Here is a 12,705-nt window from a genome sequence, read left to right as displayed (position 1 = left end):
TGTGCACCACAACTACTGAAGCCCGTGCGCCTAGAACCCATGCTCCACAACAATAGAAGCCGCTGCAAAGAGAAGCCCGTGCACCGCAACAAAGAGTAGCCCCCGCTTTCTGCAACTAGAGAAAGCCTATGCGCAGCAACAAAGATCCGATGCAGCCGAAAATAATGTTTATAATAAATAATAAATAAATAAATTTATTTTTTTAAGAAAAGACCAACAAGAGACAAAGAAGGATATTACATAATGATAAAGCAATCAATACAATAAATATAACTTATTATATTTATAATAATTGTAAATATTTTTGCACCCAATATAGGATCACCTAAATACATAAAGCAAATATTAACAAACACAAAGGGAGAACTTGACAATAACATAACAGTAAAGGACTTTATTATTTTTCTTCCAATTTTATTGAGATATAATTGACATATAGCACGTATAAGTTTAAGGTATACAGCAAAATAATTTGACTTAGATCATGAAATGATTACCACAAAAAGTTTAGTGAACATCCATCATCTCATGAGATATGAAATTAAACAGAAAAAATGTTTTTCCTTGTGATGAAAAAAATCTTAGAATTTACTCACTTAGCTTTCTTTTTCTCTTTCTTTTTTTTTTCTTTTCCTGCAAAACACTTTACTGTTTTCATTTGGTCCAAGGCTTGGGAGAGGGTTCCAGGGTGGTTAAAAAGCTGCCTAGAGGCTGCAGAGTGGGGCTTCAGGCAGAAACCCTGACACCAGAGGGGCTCCTCAAATGTTTCTGGGCTTCGGAGGCTCCTGGTCATGCTTGCAATTAAGCCTTTTAAGTCTTTCGAAGAGAAACTCGTACCCAGCCCAGCCTGGGGACCAGCCAGCTTGCAGATGTTGGTCAGGTGGTCGCCCAGTTTCTAGATGAGTTTCACCTCCTCATCTAGGAAGTGGCTCTCCAGGAAGTCACAGAGGTAGGGGTCTGCACGGGCAGAACCCAGGGCATTCAGATCCAAAAGGGCCTGGTTCAGGTTGTTTGCCATGAGTATAGCAACTTCCATAACATCCTGGGTTTTACGCCTCTCATCTTGAGGTGGCTTCTGCACATCCTGGAAGAGGGCGTGGCTGCCGCGATGGTTTTGCATTTTCAAGAGACGGTCCTGCGGTGCCCTTGCGATTCTCCTTGGCCAGTTCGTGGAAATAGTGGCCCACGCCCTCCAGGGCCACATAGTCATGGTGGAAATAGAAGCCCAGAGAGGGGTAGGTGTGGGAGGCCCACACATGCATGTTAATTCGGACAAATCTGGGAGGTCATGTTTGTAAGGAGTTGAGGTCAAAAAATGGTGTTGGCTGGTGCCAGTGGCTGATTGATGGTTGCAAAGGCTGGAGCAAGGGGGCGTCCCTGGGTCTATTCAGTCCAGATACTGCTGAAGCAAGAAACAGATCCGTGGGATCCCAAGCACACTGCGACTTAACTTTCATATATAATATTCAGCAGTGATAATTGTGTTTATCAAGTTGTACATTACACCCCTAGTACTTATTTATCTTATAACTGGAAGACTGCCTTCATCCACTTTCCCCTCCACACTCACTGCCTCTGGTAACCACAAATCTGATCTCTTTTTCTATGAGTCTGTTTGTTTATGAAATATAATTGACCTACAACAATATGTTAGTTGCTGTTACACAACGTAGTGATTAGATATTTCTGTACATTTCAAAATGATCGCTATGATATAGTTACCATCTGTCACCATACAAAGATATTACACAATTATTGACTATATTCCCCACAGTGTACAACTCATACCCATGACTCATTTATTTTATAACTAGAAACTTGCACCTCTTAATCTCCCTCACCTATTTCTCTCTTCTTCTCCCCACAAGTCCTCCCCTCTGGCAACCACCTGTTTGTTCTCTGTATCTATGACTCTGTTTCTGTTTTGTTATGTTTGCTCACTTGTTTTGGTTTTCAGATTCCACATATAAGTGAAATTATATAGTATTTGTCTTTCTCTGTCTGATTTAATTAATTTCACCTAGCACAATATCCTCTAAGTCCATCTATGTTGTTCCAAATGACAAGATTTCATTATTTTTTATACCACATCTTCTTTATCCATTCATCTGTTGATAAGCACTTAGGTTGCTTCTATATCCTGGCTATTGTAAATAACACTGCAGTAAACATAGTGGTGTGTATTTTTTTGAATTAGTGTTTTTGTTTTCTATGGATAAATATCCAGGAGTGGAATTGTTAGATCATATGCTAATTCTATTTTTAATTTTTTGAGGAATCTCCTTACTGTTTTCCATAGTGGCTGCACCAATCTACATTCCCAACAGCACTGCATGAGGGTTCCCTTTTCTCCACATCCTTACCAACACCTGTTACTTGTCTTTTTGATAATAGCCATTCTGACATGTGTCAGGTGATAGCTCACTGTTATTTTGATTTGTATTTCCCTGATGATTAGTGATGTTGAGCATCTTTTCATGTATCTGTTGGCTATCTGTATGTCTTCTTTGGATAAATATCCATTCAGGTCTCTGCTCATTTTTTTAAAAAAAATATGTATTTATTTATTTATTTTGTGATACGCGGGCCTCTCACTGTTGTGGCCTCTCCCGTTGCGGAGCACAGGCTCCGGACGCGCAGGCTCAGCGGCCATGGCTCACGGGCCTAGCTGCTCCGCGGCATGTGGGATCTTCCCAGACCAGGGCACGAACCCGTGTCCCCTGCATCGCCAGGAGGATTCTCAACCACTGCGCCACCAGGGAAGCCCCCTCTGCTCATTTTTTAATCCGATTGTTTTTGTTGTTGTTGAGTTGTGTGAGTTCTTTGTACATTTTGGATATTAACCCCTTATCAGATATACTGTTTGCAAATATCTTTATATTCAGTAGATGGCCTTTTTGTTTTGTTGATAGTTTCCTTTGCTGTGAAAAGCTTTGTAATGTATATAGTCCCACTTATTTATTTTGCTTTTGTTTCCCTTGCCTGAGGAGACATACCCCCCCCCAAATATTGCTAAAACCAGTGTTAAAGAGCATACTGCCTATATTTTCTTCCAGGATTTTTATGGTTTAGGACTACATTTAAATCTTTAATCCATTTTGAGTTATTCAAATATATGGTGTGAGAAAGCAGTCCAGTTTGATTCTTTTGCACGTAGCTCATGACTACATGCTTAGGAATCCAGCTGTACAGCCTGATTGCTTGGCTTCAAATACCAGCTTTACCAATGATAAGCCATGTGGACTTGGGCATGTTTCTTAATCTCTTTGGACCTCTGTTTCCTCATTTGGAAAATGGGTGATAATGATAATGATACTTACCAATCAGGGTTACTTTGAGGATTATATGAGTTAGAACTTATAAAATGCTTACTGTGTGCAAGGCATTATTCTAACCACTCAATAAATATTCATAGTTGTCATCGATACTGTTAAAACTTTCCAGAGATAATTTACTGATCAAGTAGGCTTTTATTCAGCAATTCATAAATGGGGCAGCATCTAACCTAGCAGACAGAAAGGAGCTCAAAAGAGCCATACAAGGCAAGAAATGTTTACAGACCAAAGCAAGGAGGCATAAGGAAGTGACACTGGACATTTGCTGATTGGTTTTAACCAATGGCAGTGTTACTTTCATTATATGGAGCAAAGGGAAATCTTGGAGCCAGGTCAGGTTAACTTCTACTGAGCAGGCAAGCATTGACTGGTTGGCCTAGGTCTTCCGTTGGGAGAGCAGAGGATAGAAACTAAGTTAAACTCTGGTTTGCAAATGTGGGGGCTTTACATAAATGATTCCATCCTGGGTCTAACCTGGTCACTTTAACAACAGCCAACTGAAATGACTTGGGGTTAGTAATAGATGATGATGTACATGTTATACTGAATTGAAAATTAATATTAGAGGAGCAATTGCTGGTTTTTTTTAAAATTAATTAATTAATTTATTTATGGCTGTAGTGGGTCGCTGCTGGGCGCGGGCTTTTCTCTAGTTGCTGTGAGCAGGGGCTACTCTTCATTGCGGTGCGCGGGCTTCTCATTGCGATGGCTTCTCTTGTTGCAGAGCACGGGCTCTAGGCATGCAGGCTTCAGTAGTTGTGGCACATGGGCTCAGCAGTTGTGGCTCACGGGCTCTAGAGCACAGGCTCAGTAGCTGTGGTGCATGGGCTTAGGTGCTCCACGGCATGTGGGATCTTCCTGAACCAGGGCTCGAACCCATGTCCCCTGCCTTGGCAGGCAGATTCTTAACCACTGCGCCACCAGGGAAGTCTGCAATTGCTGTTTTGAATCCAGATATAATCAGTATGGCTTAAGAGTGAAGAACCTAACTCATGGCCTATTCTTATATTTTGAGATATGACATGTAAAGATGATTTGAACAATTTATTGCCATCTGCTTATGTGCACACATGTTCTTATTATTGAAACAATATTCACTTATATATAGCATAAGAGATATACTTAATCATTTTATATACATATACTTATATATTTGTATACACACACTAGGAATGAATAACATGATTTAAGGAAGTAATATTGTTTATTATTCTTATATAACCTACCCAGAGGAACAAACTATAATAAAGTTTTCTTTATATGGTATCTAGGGAAGGAAATGGAGAAGGTTCTGAGCTAGAGGTAACTACAGTAAAGTGGACACAGCAGGCAAAGAGGGGAGAAAGGAAAAATGACATCTTGCCCTTTGCCCAGCCTGTCCACAAATCACTGACCATGCACCAGAAAGACTTCCATTCCTAATAACCTTGCATTCCAAGATAAACAATGAATAATAGGAACCTCCTAAAAGCCTTGACTAACAGGAAGTCCTAAAAGCTTTGCCTCCTGAGATAAGCCACAAAAACAAGAACATCCTGTTTTCCTTACCGAAAGACAGGAACATCTTGTTCTTATCCAATCTGAATTGTCAACTGCTGTATCTGAACTATAAATATCTGCCATATCATCTGAGCTACAATTTCCTCATTCTATTTGACGAGCCACTATTTCTGAAGGCCTAGTTCCCTTGCACTGCTAGTAAAAATGTTTCCCTGTGTTCACATTTGTCTCTGAAATTTATTTTGACAGTGTTCCTGAATAGTCAGTAGTCGTAACTGATTCTCTTGGGAAGTCCTGAGGTCGGATGCACCAAGAGCCAGCCTCATGGGGGGGCCACTTGTGCAGCTGCACAGGCCCCACCCCTGGTTTAATGCTCTGCTATCACCATCTTGAAATTCGTAATCACTTTTATATTGCTGGTCCTGGATATACCATAAACCTCTCTCCTGAGCGCCCAAACAGAGTAGAAAGAGCATGGGCTTTGGAGTCTGACACACCTTTTTATTTGGGAAAGTTCTCACTTTATAAAATAGCATGATACCTCAGACTGATGATTACGTGAACTCATGTAAGTTTTTTATCACGTTTGACATCTGGGTAAAAAGGTCCATAAATAATAGTTCTGAATTGCCCCATTTTACCTTCTTTGAAGTAGAGCTATATAGCCTTATACAATCTACTTTTCTTCTCAGCATGAATCTAAATAGAAGCAGCAATTCATTTGAACAAGTATTTATTTGAGTGAGAGTTGGGCTACAGTACTCAAAACTTCAAGTTGCAAGCTTTCAAAGATGCGAACGTTCGTTCACACATCCAATCACTCAAGTTAGTTCACGTGTCTGGCGTACATTGTCACATGCGTGCATCCTCTACAACTGGTTGTGGTTTTGTGTACTTTGCTGTACAGTACTGTATACAATACAGTAGTACAGTATCTTTATTTCAAGCCCACAATGTCTGGAAGCAAGAGTAAAAGCAGCAGTGATATAAATGGTACTACTGTACTTTTCAAGGTACTGTACAGTAAGATTTAAATGTTTTATTTTTTGTGTTTGTTTTTTATGTATTATTTGTGCAAAAAGTATTATAAACCTATTACAATATAGTACCATATAGCCGATTGTGTTAGTTGGGTACCTAGGCTAACTGTTGGACAAATGAATTGGACTTACGAACACTCTTGGAATGGAACTCGTTCATATGTAGGGGACTTACTGTACTTACATGTTCATTCCCTCACCTCCCATTCATTCCTCTCATTACAATCAGGCTACATCCTCCACCACCACCTCAGTGACCCTCAGTGACCTCCTTGCTGCTAAATCACCTTCAAGTGTTATCTTAGTTGACCTCTCTGTAGCATGTGACAATTTTGATGAGGTTTATCTTCTGTAGTACCCCACTATTTTTTCCCTTCCTCTTTGGCTATTCCTTCTCAGTGTCAATTGCCAGCCAATTGCTATTCCTCAGCTATCTCTACAAGGACTGATTGTTCTCACTCTATATACACCTGTTGAGTGAGCTCATCTATTCCTATACCTTCAATTTCTGTCTATATGCTGGTGACTCCTGCTATGAATATGTAACTGTTAGGCTGTTTGAGGCAGCAAGAAGCAGAAAACTCAAGTCAACCAATTTTATCAACAACAAAGGGGATTAATTGAATTATATAACAGAAAGTAGTGTTGAAATAAATTTCTAGGTCCAAGATGAGGCTGCTCCTGCCCAGGATGGCATGTCAACAAACCCAAACTTAGATAATTTTCATGTTCCTATAAATGCTCTGCTTGATCAGAAGCACAGTATATCCAGCCAGCCAATCCCCAACTGCCAAGAAACTGTGATGATTTCCTTGTTTTCAGATATGCAACCCCAGCCAATCACCTTAAGCCAAATACTCTTTCCTTATTCCCTGATTGACCTGCTAGCCTTATAAGGAAATCCCTGACCTCCTAGCCAATCATGCCGTTTCCTCATTGCTGCTTCAAACACTGTGTAAAATGCACTGTTGCCCAAACATCCCTCAGGAAGAGTGCTCCACTGTTTGTGAAGTACTGTATTCCCCCAATCCATAGATTGTTTCCCCTTGAATAAAGGATATCAAACTCCTTGTGAAATTGTTTTATTTTTGTCATCTGATAGTGAAGAGGAGGGGTGGTGTTCATGCATGATTCAATCAGGTCTCTGGATGTTTTCCTGTGATTCTCTTACTCTGTTTTCCTGTTTAACTTCATTCAAAATGACAATGATGAGAGAACACAATGTTGCTTCACAAAGCATCATACAAATAAATTTGAGGAAACTTCTTTCCCAGAAATCTCCAGAAAATCTTTTCCTGCTTCTTATTGGCCACGAATGAGTCACATGCCCATGTGCCCATTCTTGAACCCATCTTGGTGGCTGAGGGAATATTGTGGTTTCTTGATTAATCTAGGCCTGCTAACCTTTGAATCAATTACTATAGTAATCACTGATTAGCCTTAATCTGGACCCACCACTGAAGATGAAGTCAGTCCCCAAACCACATCACTGCCAAAAAATAAGGTAGGAATGACATGAGTATGTTACGGCAACCACAACATACATCAGACCTATATTATTCAGTGGTAAGAAACTCAAATTCTTGACATAGTTATGCTCAGTACCTGAGAGGCTAGTTTGTAAATTGTAGGCCCTAAAATCTGCACTTCTAAGAATTGTGATATCATGAGGGTTTACAAATCTTTGACCTTTAAAATAATTGGCTAGAAATAACTAGGACTTTGTTATCTTACCTTTTATATAATTGACATTTTCTTAAAAAGAAAAAAACAAATTAAAAAGCAGCTGACATTTTCTTTTGACTATCTAGAAGAACGCAGGCACCCAAAGTTTAACACCTCATGATACTGGGGCAGTGTTTCTGGTGTTGAAAAATCAGGTAATCAGCAGGAAGACCTAGATGGATAGCTGTGTAGCATTCGAGCTGGTCAGCACTCAACAAACAGATAGGAAGGGCCGTGAAGTCTGCCCTTATCTGATCTGTCAAGGTCTTCCAAGGTCCAAATGACTCCCAGAGCAGCAGACGATTCTGCCCCCAAAGTACTGAATTCATAAGTAAATACATGTACTATTGCTGCTATTCAATCTCACCTTTAAAAGCAAACCGGCATAATTTCCAGATCTATAGCCCCAAGGCTATATCTTCCATAGACACTGGAAAATTCATATGTCCAAAATTTAATCTCCCCTTCTCTTCAAAAAACCCCAATAATCCTCTCAGCTCATTAAAATGGCATCACCATATGTCACCCAATTATCCAAACCCAAAGCCTAGAAATTAGCCTTGACTCTTCTCTTTTCCCTCCACTCCAACCAATCTCTAAACCCTATTGGCTCTATTTCCATTACCTCTTGAATCTGTCTATCCAGTCTGCTGCTATTACTTTAGTTTAGGCTATTAGCAAAAGATACCTCTCCATCTGTGACCGCTACAATTCATTTACTACTTAACAGAGTTCTTTCAAAAACTCATCCTTCCTATACATGTACTGTCCTTGCTTAAAACCTATCTGTGACTCTGCACAAAGTACTTCAGACAAAGCCTAAACTGTTTAACGTAACACAGGCCATCATGCCCCCACTTTAGCTTTCCAGATCAGAAAGCAAGCCACCACAGCCATCCAACCCAGGCCGCTGCCTGTTTTTGTAGTTTTCAATGTAAGGTTTTTACATTTTTAAATGGTTGAAAAAAATCAGAAGATGAATGATATTTCGTAACATTGACAACTACATGAAATTCAAACCTCAGCGTCCATAAAGTTTTATTGGAACACACCTCCCCCACCTCCGCCATTCATATGGTCTACGGCTGCTTTTGCGCTACAAGGTGAGTAGCTGTGACCTTCTAACGTCAGGGATGAAGCCCAGTCCTCCTAAAACCGAGTTTCCCTGCCAAGTTTATGATTAACCTCTTGTCCAAAACTTATTCCCTTTCTTGTCCCGTCCCTGTTCCCCACAGGACTGAGGAGTATCAAAGAAAAGTTGGACTGAAACAAAGCAGGACCCTGCGAGGCCTTCCTGGGTACAAACTTCTCGTATCTCCTGCTTCTTGCTTGGACTTCCATGAGTTACAGAGCAGACTCAAGCAGTTAATGATTAGAACAATAGCCAGAGGACTCCTAGCTCTCCTGAAGGGATATAGATAACAATCTGATGCGTATCTTTGAGTTGTTCGGCAGAAACTAAGATCCCCAACCAGGCAGATGATGGTGAACACACGCTGACCACAAGCACACAGACCTCTAGACTGGAAGGAACCAGAAGGCTGAGAATTAATGTTCCCCAAACATCACCCTGTTACCTCACTACCAACCAATCAGAAAAAGGTCTGTGAGCTGATCATGCACCCTGCCACCCTCACCTGCAGTGTTGCCTTTAAGAACTCTTGCCTGAAGGCCATCAGGTGAGTCGCGGTCTTTTGAGCATCAGCTGCCTGTTGTTTGGCGCCCTGTACTTTCCCTCACTACCAGGTTGTCAGTAGATCAGCTCGGCTTCAGGTAGGACACGCGGAGCCCAGTTCGGTTCAGGAACGAGGGAGATGTCCCACAAAACCTAAAATATTTATTTTCTGCCCCCTTATAGAAGAAGTTTGCCTGTGCCCTCCTCTACACGCACCTCACCACTCTCTACTGTAGCCGTCCTGAACTATTTGCAGTCCCTAACCGACCACGTTTTTCTCTCAGCCTGCTGCCCCCACCCTTCCATGGGTGGGCCGGTAGAACGAACTCCATCTTAGCATTCAACAGTTGTTCTGATTGTCTATTTTTGTGTGTGTGTGTGTGTGTGTGTGGTACGTGGGCCTCTCACTGCTGTGGCCACTCCCGTTGCGGAGCGCAGGCTCAGCGGCCATGGCTCACGGGCCCAGCCGCTCCGCGGCATGTGGGACCTTCTCGGACCGGGGCACGAACCCGTGACCCCTGCATCGGCAGGCGGATTCTCAACCACTGCGCCACCAGGGAAGGCCCTGATTGTCTTTTTACTTGTCTGGTTCAAGGGTTCACCACTGTATCCTCAGCACCCAGCATAATCCCTGCCCTCCTTCAGTGCTTGGTTAAATGCGTGCTGATTGAATAAGCAGCATCCTGAAGAGATGAACAAGACTGGGTTCCAACTTTCAAAAGCTTACAAAAGGAAGACATATAAACAACAAATTAATCTACAAGGAAGAATGAAAAAGCACCAAAAAGTAGCAAGTACTCTGCAGCATAACCAAGGAGAGAGAATTCCACCTGGGGAAAGGTCCCTCTTCTTTAGAAACCTTTCTGATTTGAACACAAGCCCCTGTTCTCCATGATGAAATGCTTACTGAGCTTTTTTGTAGGCACGTAGTGTCCGCATCTGTAAAATAAGGCTAAATAATTCCGACTTCACAGGATTAAAAGAATATGGTTAATTACTGAAAGTACGCAGCTCAGTGCGTGCTTTCTTACAGAAAGTGCTCGGTAAACGGCAGTCACTCTCGGATCCGCTAAAACTCTCTGTTTGACGGTCACGGAGTCTGTATCCAAGGGGGTCCCCGCTGTGCATCGCCAAATGCTCGGCCCAGCATCAAACGCACGCCTGTAGTAAGAGCAGCGACCTCGCAGCCACGCGCGGCTCCAGGGGTACCGGGCTAGGTCGCGCGCCGGGCTGGCCGACTCGGGAAACCGCCGGAGACGGGCCGCGGGGCTGCAGAACTACAACTGCCGCAGCGCTTCTCTGAGCGCAATGCTCCTTTCCATTTTATCCCTCCGCCGCTCCGGCGCAGCGCGCCGGGCTCCGCCCCAAAGGGGCTCGGCAGTCGCCAGCGCGCCCGCGCCTGGTCACCGGAAGAGGCGGGCGACGTCACGAGGGTCTACGCGTCTCGCGCGGGGCAGGAGTTGAGAGGCGGTCTCTGGCTGGATTTCGGTGGCCCCGGGACCGCGGAAGAGGCTTCCGAGGGCGGCCGCGATGCCGAGCCAGCAGCGGGTCAGTCAGCTCCTGGATCTGTGAGTCCTCCCCGGCCCGCCTCCCTGTCGCCCCGCCCCGGCGCCGCCCGCGCCCGCCGCCCCGCGCGCCTCCCTTTCCCCGCCCCCTTCTTGCCTCCCACCGAGGAGGCCCCGCGGGTGTGACCAGACCTGGGTCTGTGATTTTTGTCTTCTCCTCGCTGAGGACCGTCGTACTAGGGGGGCTGCCCGGCAGGCTTGCCCCTCTGGCCCCCGATAGATGTCCTAACAGTCAGCCTTGACAGCTCCACGCCCGGGCGGTTCCTGGCAGCGGCCTGTCTCTGACGGGAGCTGAAAGCCTTGGTAAAACAAAACAAAAAAAACACTGGATGGGGCTCTCAAAAGCCTTCAGCAAAGTGCCACCCAGTTACTGTAACAGGGATGAATATTGATTCTTTGACACAGCGCCCAAATCCTTGATTGTGCTTGCCGGGTTCAGCTCCTGGTTTTGCTATTATTCTCCAGTTGTGTGACTATGGGAGAGTAACTTCACCTCTCTGGGCCCTAGTTCTTGATCTACAAAATTAGTATAATAACAGTACCTATCTCATGGCGTTGTAGTGAGCAATAAACTTAACGTATTTAAATCCTTAGAAGGCTAACCTAGTATTAAAAGAAATTTCAGAGAGCTTTACTTGATATGAATATTTTATTGAGGGAGAAACCAGAAGCACAGAGGCATGTAGTTACAGGATGGCTTATAAAGTGAGCACAAGGAAGTTGTTTATCCTTTACAATGGTTATTACGTTGGGAGTTTACAGACGGCAGGGGATTGGTTAAAAGTGATTATCTTATGCTATATATATATTTTTATTTTATTTTATTTTTTTGTGGTACGCTGGCCTCTCACTTGCTGTGGCCTCTCCCGTTGCGGAGCACAGGCTCCGGACACGCAGGCTCAGCGGCCACGGCTCACGGGCCCAGCCGCTCCGCGGCATGTGGGATCTTCTCGGACCGGGGCACGAACCCGCGTCCCCTGCATCGGCAGGCAGACTCTGAAACACTGCGCCACCAGGGAAGCCCTATCTTATGCTATTTTAAGAAGACAATTTAAGTTGATTATTAGAGGCATTTACAAGGAATAACCTGTTAAGTGTCACTTATATTCATGGTATAAACTAGATTTGGTTTCGCTTACGCGGTCTAACTGGTGTGGTTAGCTTGGGGGATTTTCAAGCCTGGTCTCCATTTATTTTATTTAAAAAGCCCCCGACTTTTGGTCTTTCTCTCAGCAAGCTGAGAGTGGAACCAATATGGTGTTCCTCTCACTACCCCTTTGATGTAGTCCTTGGGATGGATGGTCATGTAATTGCTGTTACTGGCAGTTACATAGTCACCCTGGACACGGTCAGTGGGATCATTGAGTTCTTCCAGTTGTCTAATCCTGATGGATAACATATGATGTGTAAGTAGTCGCTGAAAGACATTTAAACTCTTCAGAGGATACAAGGCACTAGGGAGGTTAATATAATGACTATGAGGGGAATAGTAGTCAAGGATTAAAGATTCTCCAGAGCGGGGTCCCAGGAGCTATCATTTAACCAACTAAATAATCAAGGGGAGAGGCGTTGCCTATTTGATTAAAGACTGGCATCTGATCTTTAAGATCTTTTTGATATATTAACATAGAAACAGCATTTTTTTTTTTTTTTTTTACCAGTTACAGTACATGCACTTCCGTCTTGGGTGGTTAGGGTGTCTAAGGCTATGCAGTTGTCTAAAATAACTCTGGCGAAAGAATTTACAGATTCTTGCTGTAACTGTAGAGATTTTGCAGAGGATAAGGTCTCTCCCAATGAGGTTTAAGTGCAGTCTTTTTTTGGTGTCTTTTCCAATAAACTGAGTCTCTAGGTTTTAATATATG

General features: G+C 43.3%; 1 protein-coding gene and 1 pseudogene across 2 annotated transcripts in view; one reads left to right on the top strand and one right to left on the bottom strand.

Annotated features, from left to right (window-relative positions):
- Positions 1-758: 758 nt before the first annotated feature.
- Positions 759-9,276, bottom strand: LOC131766500 (ferritin light chain pseudogene; annotated as a pseudogene).
- The window catches only part of AMN1 (antagonist of mitotic exit network 1 homolog), a 42,832-nt gene continuing 37,075 nt past the window's right edge, over positions 6,949-12,705 (top strand). Inside the window, exon 1 of one of the 2 annotated variants that reach the window (XM_059080896.2) lies at positions 6,949-10,843. In XM_059080896.2, coding sequence (XP_058936879.1) covers positions 10,806-10,843 — 38 coding nt within the window. In that variant the 5' untranslated portion in view covers positions 6,949-10,805. The remainder of the gene's footprint in view (positions 10,844-12,705) is intronic. The other variant, XM_067008972.1, reaches the window with a different exon arrangement.

Source organism: Kogia breviceps, chromosome 12, assembly GCF_026419965.1.
Source record: "Kogia breviceps isolate mKogBre1 chromosome 12, mKogBre1 haplotype 1, whole genome shotgun sequence".
Classification (NCBI taxonomy): Eukaryota; Metazoa; Chordata; class Mammalia; order Artiodactyla; family Physeteridae; genus Kogia; species Kogia breviceps.
This window is presented reverse-complemented; position numbering and strand designations above follow the sequence as displayed.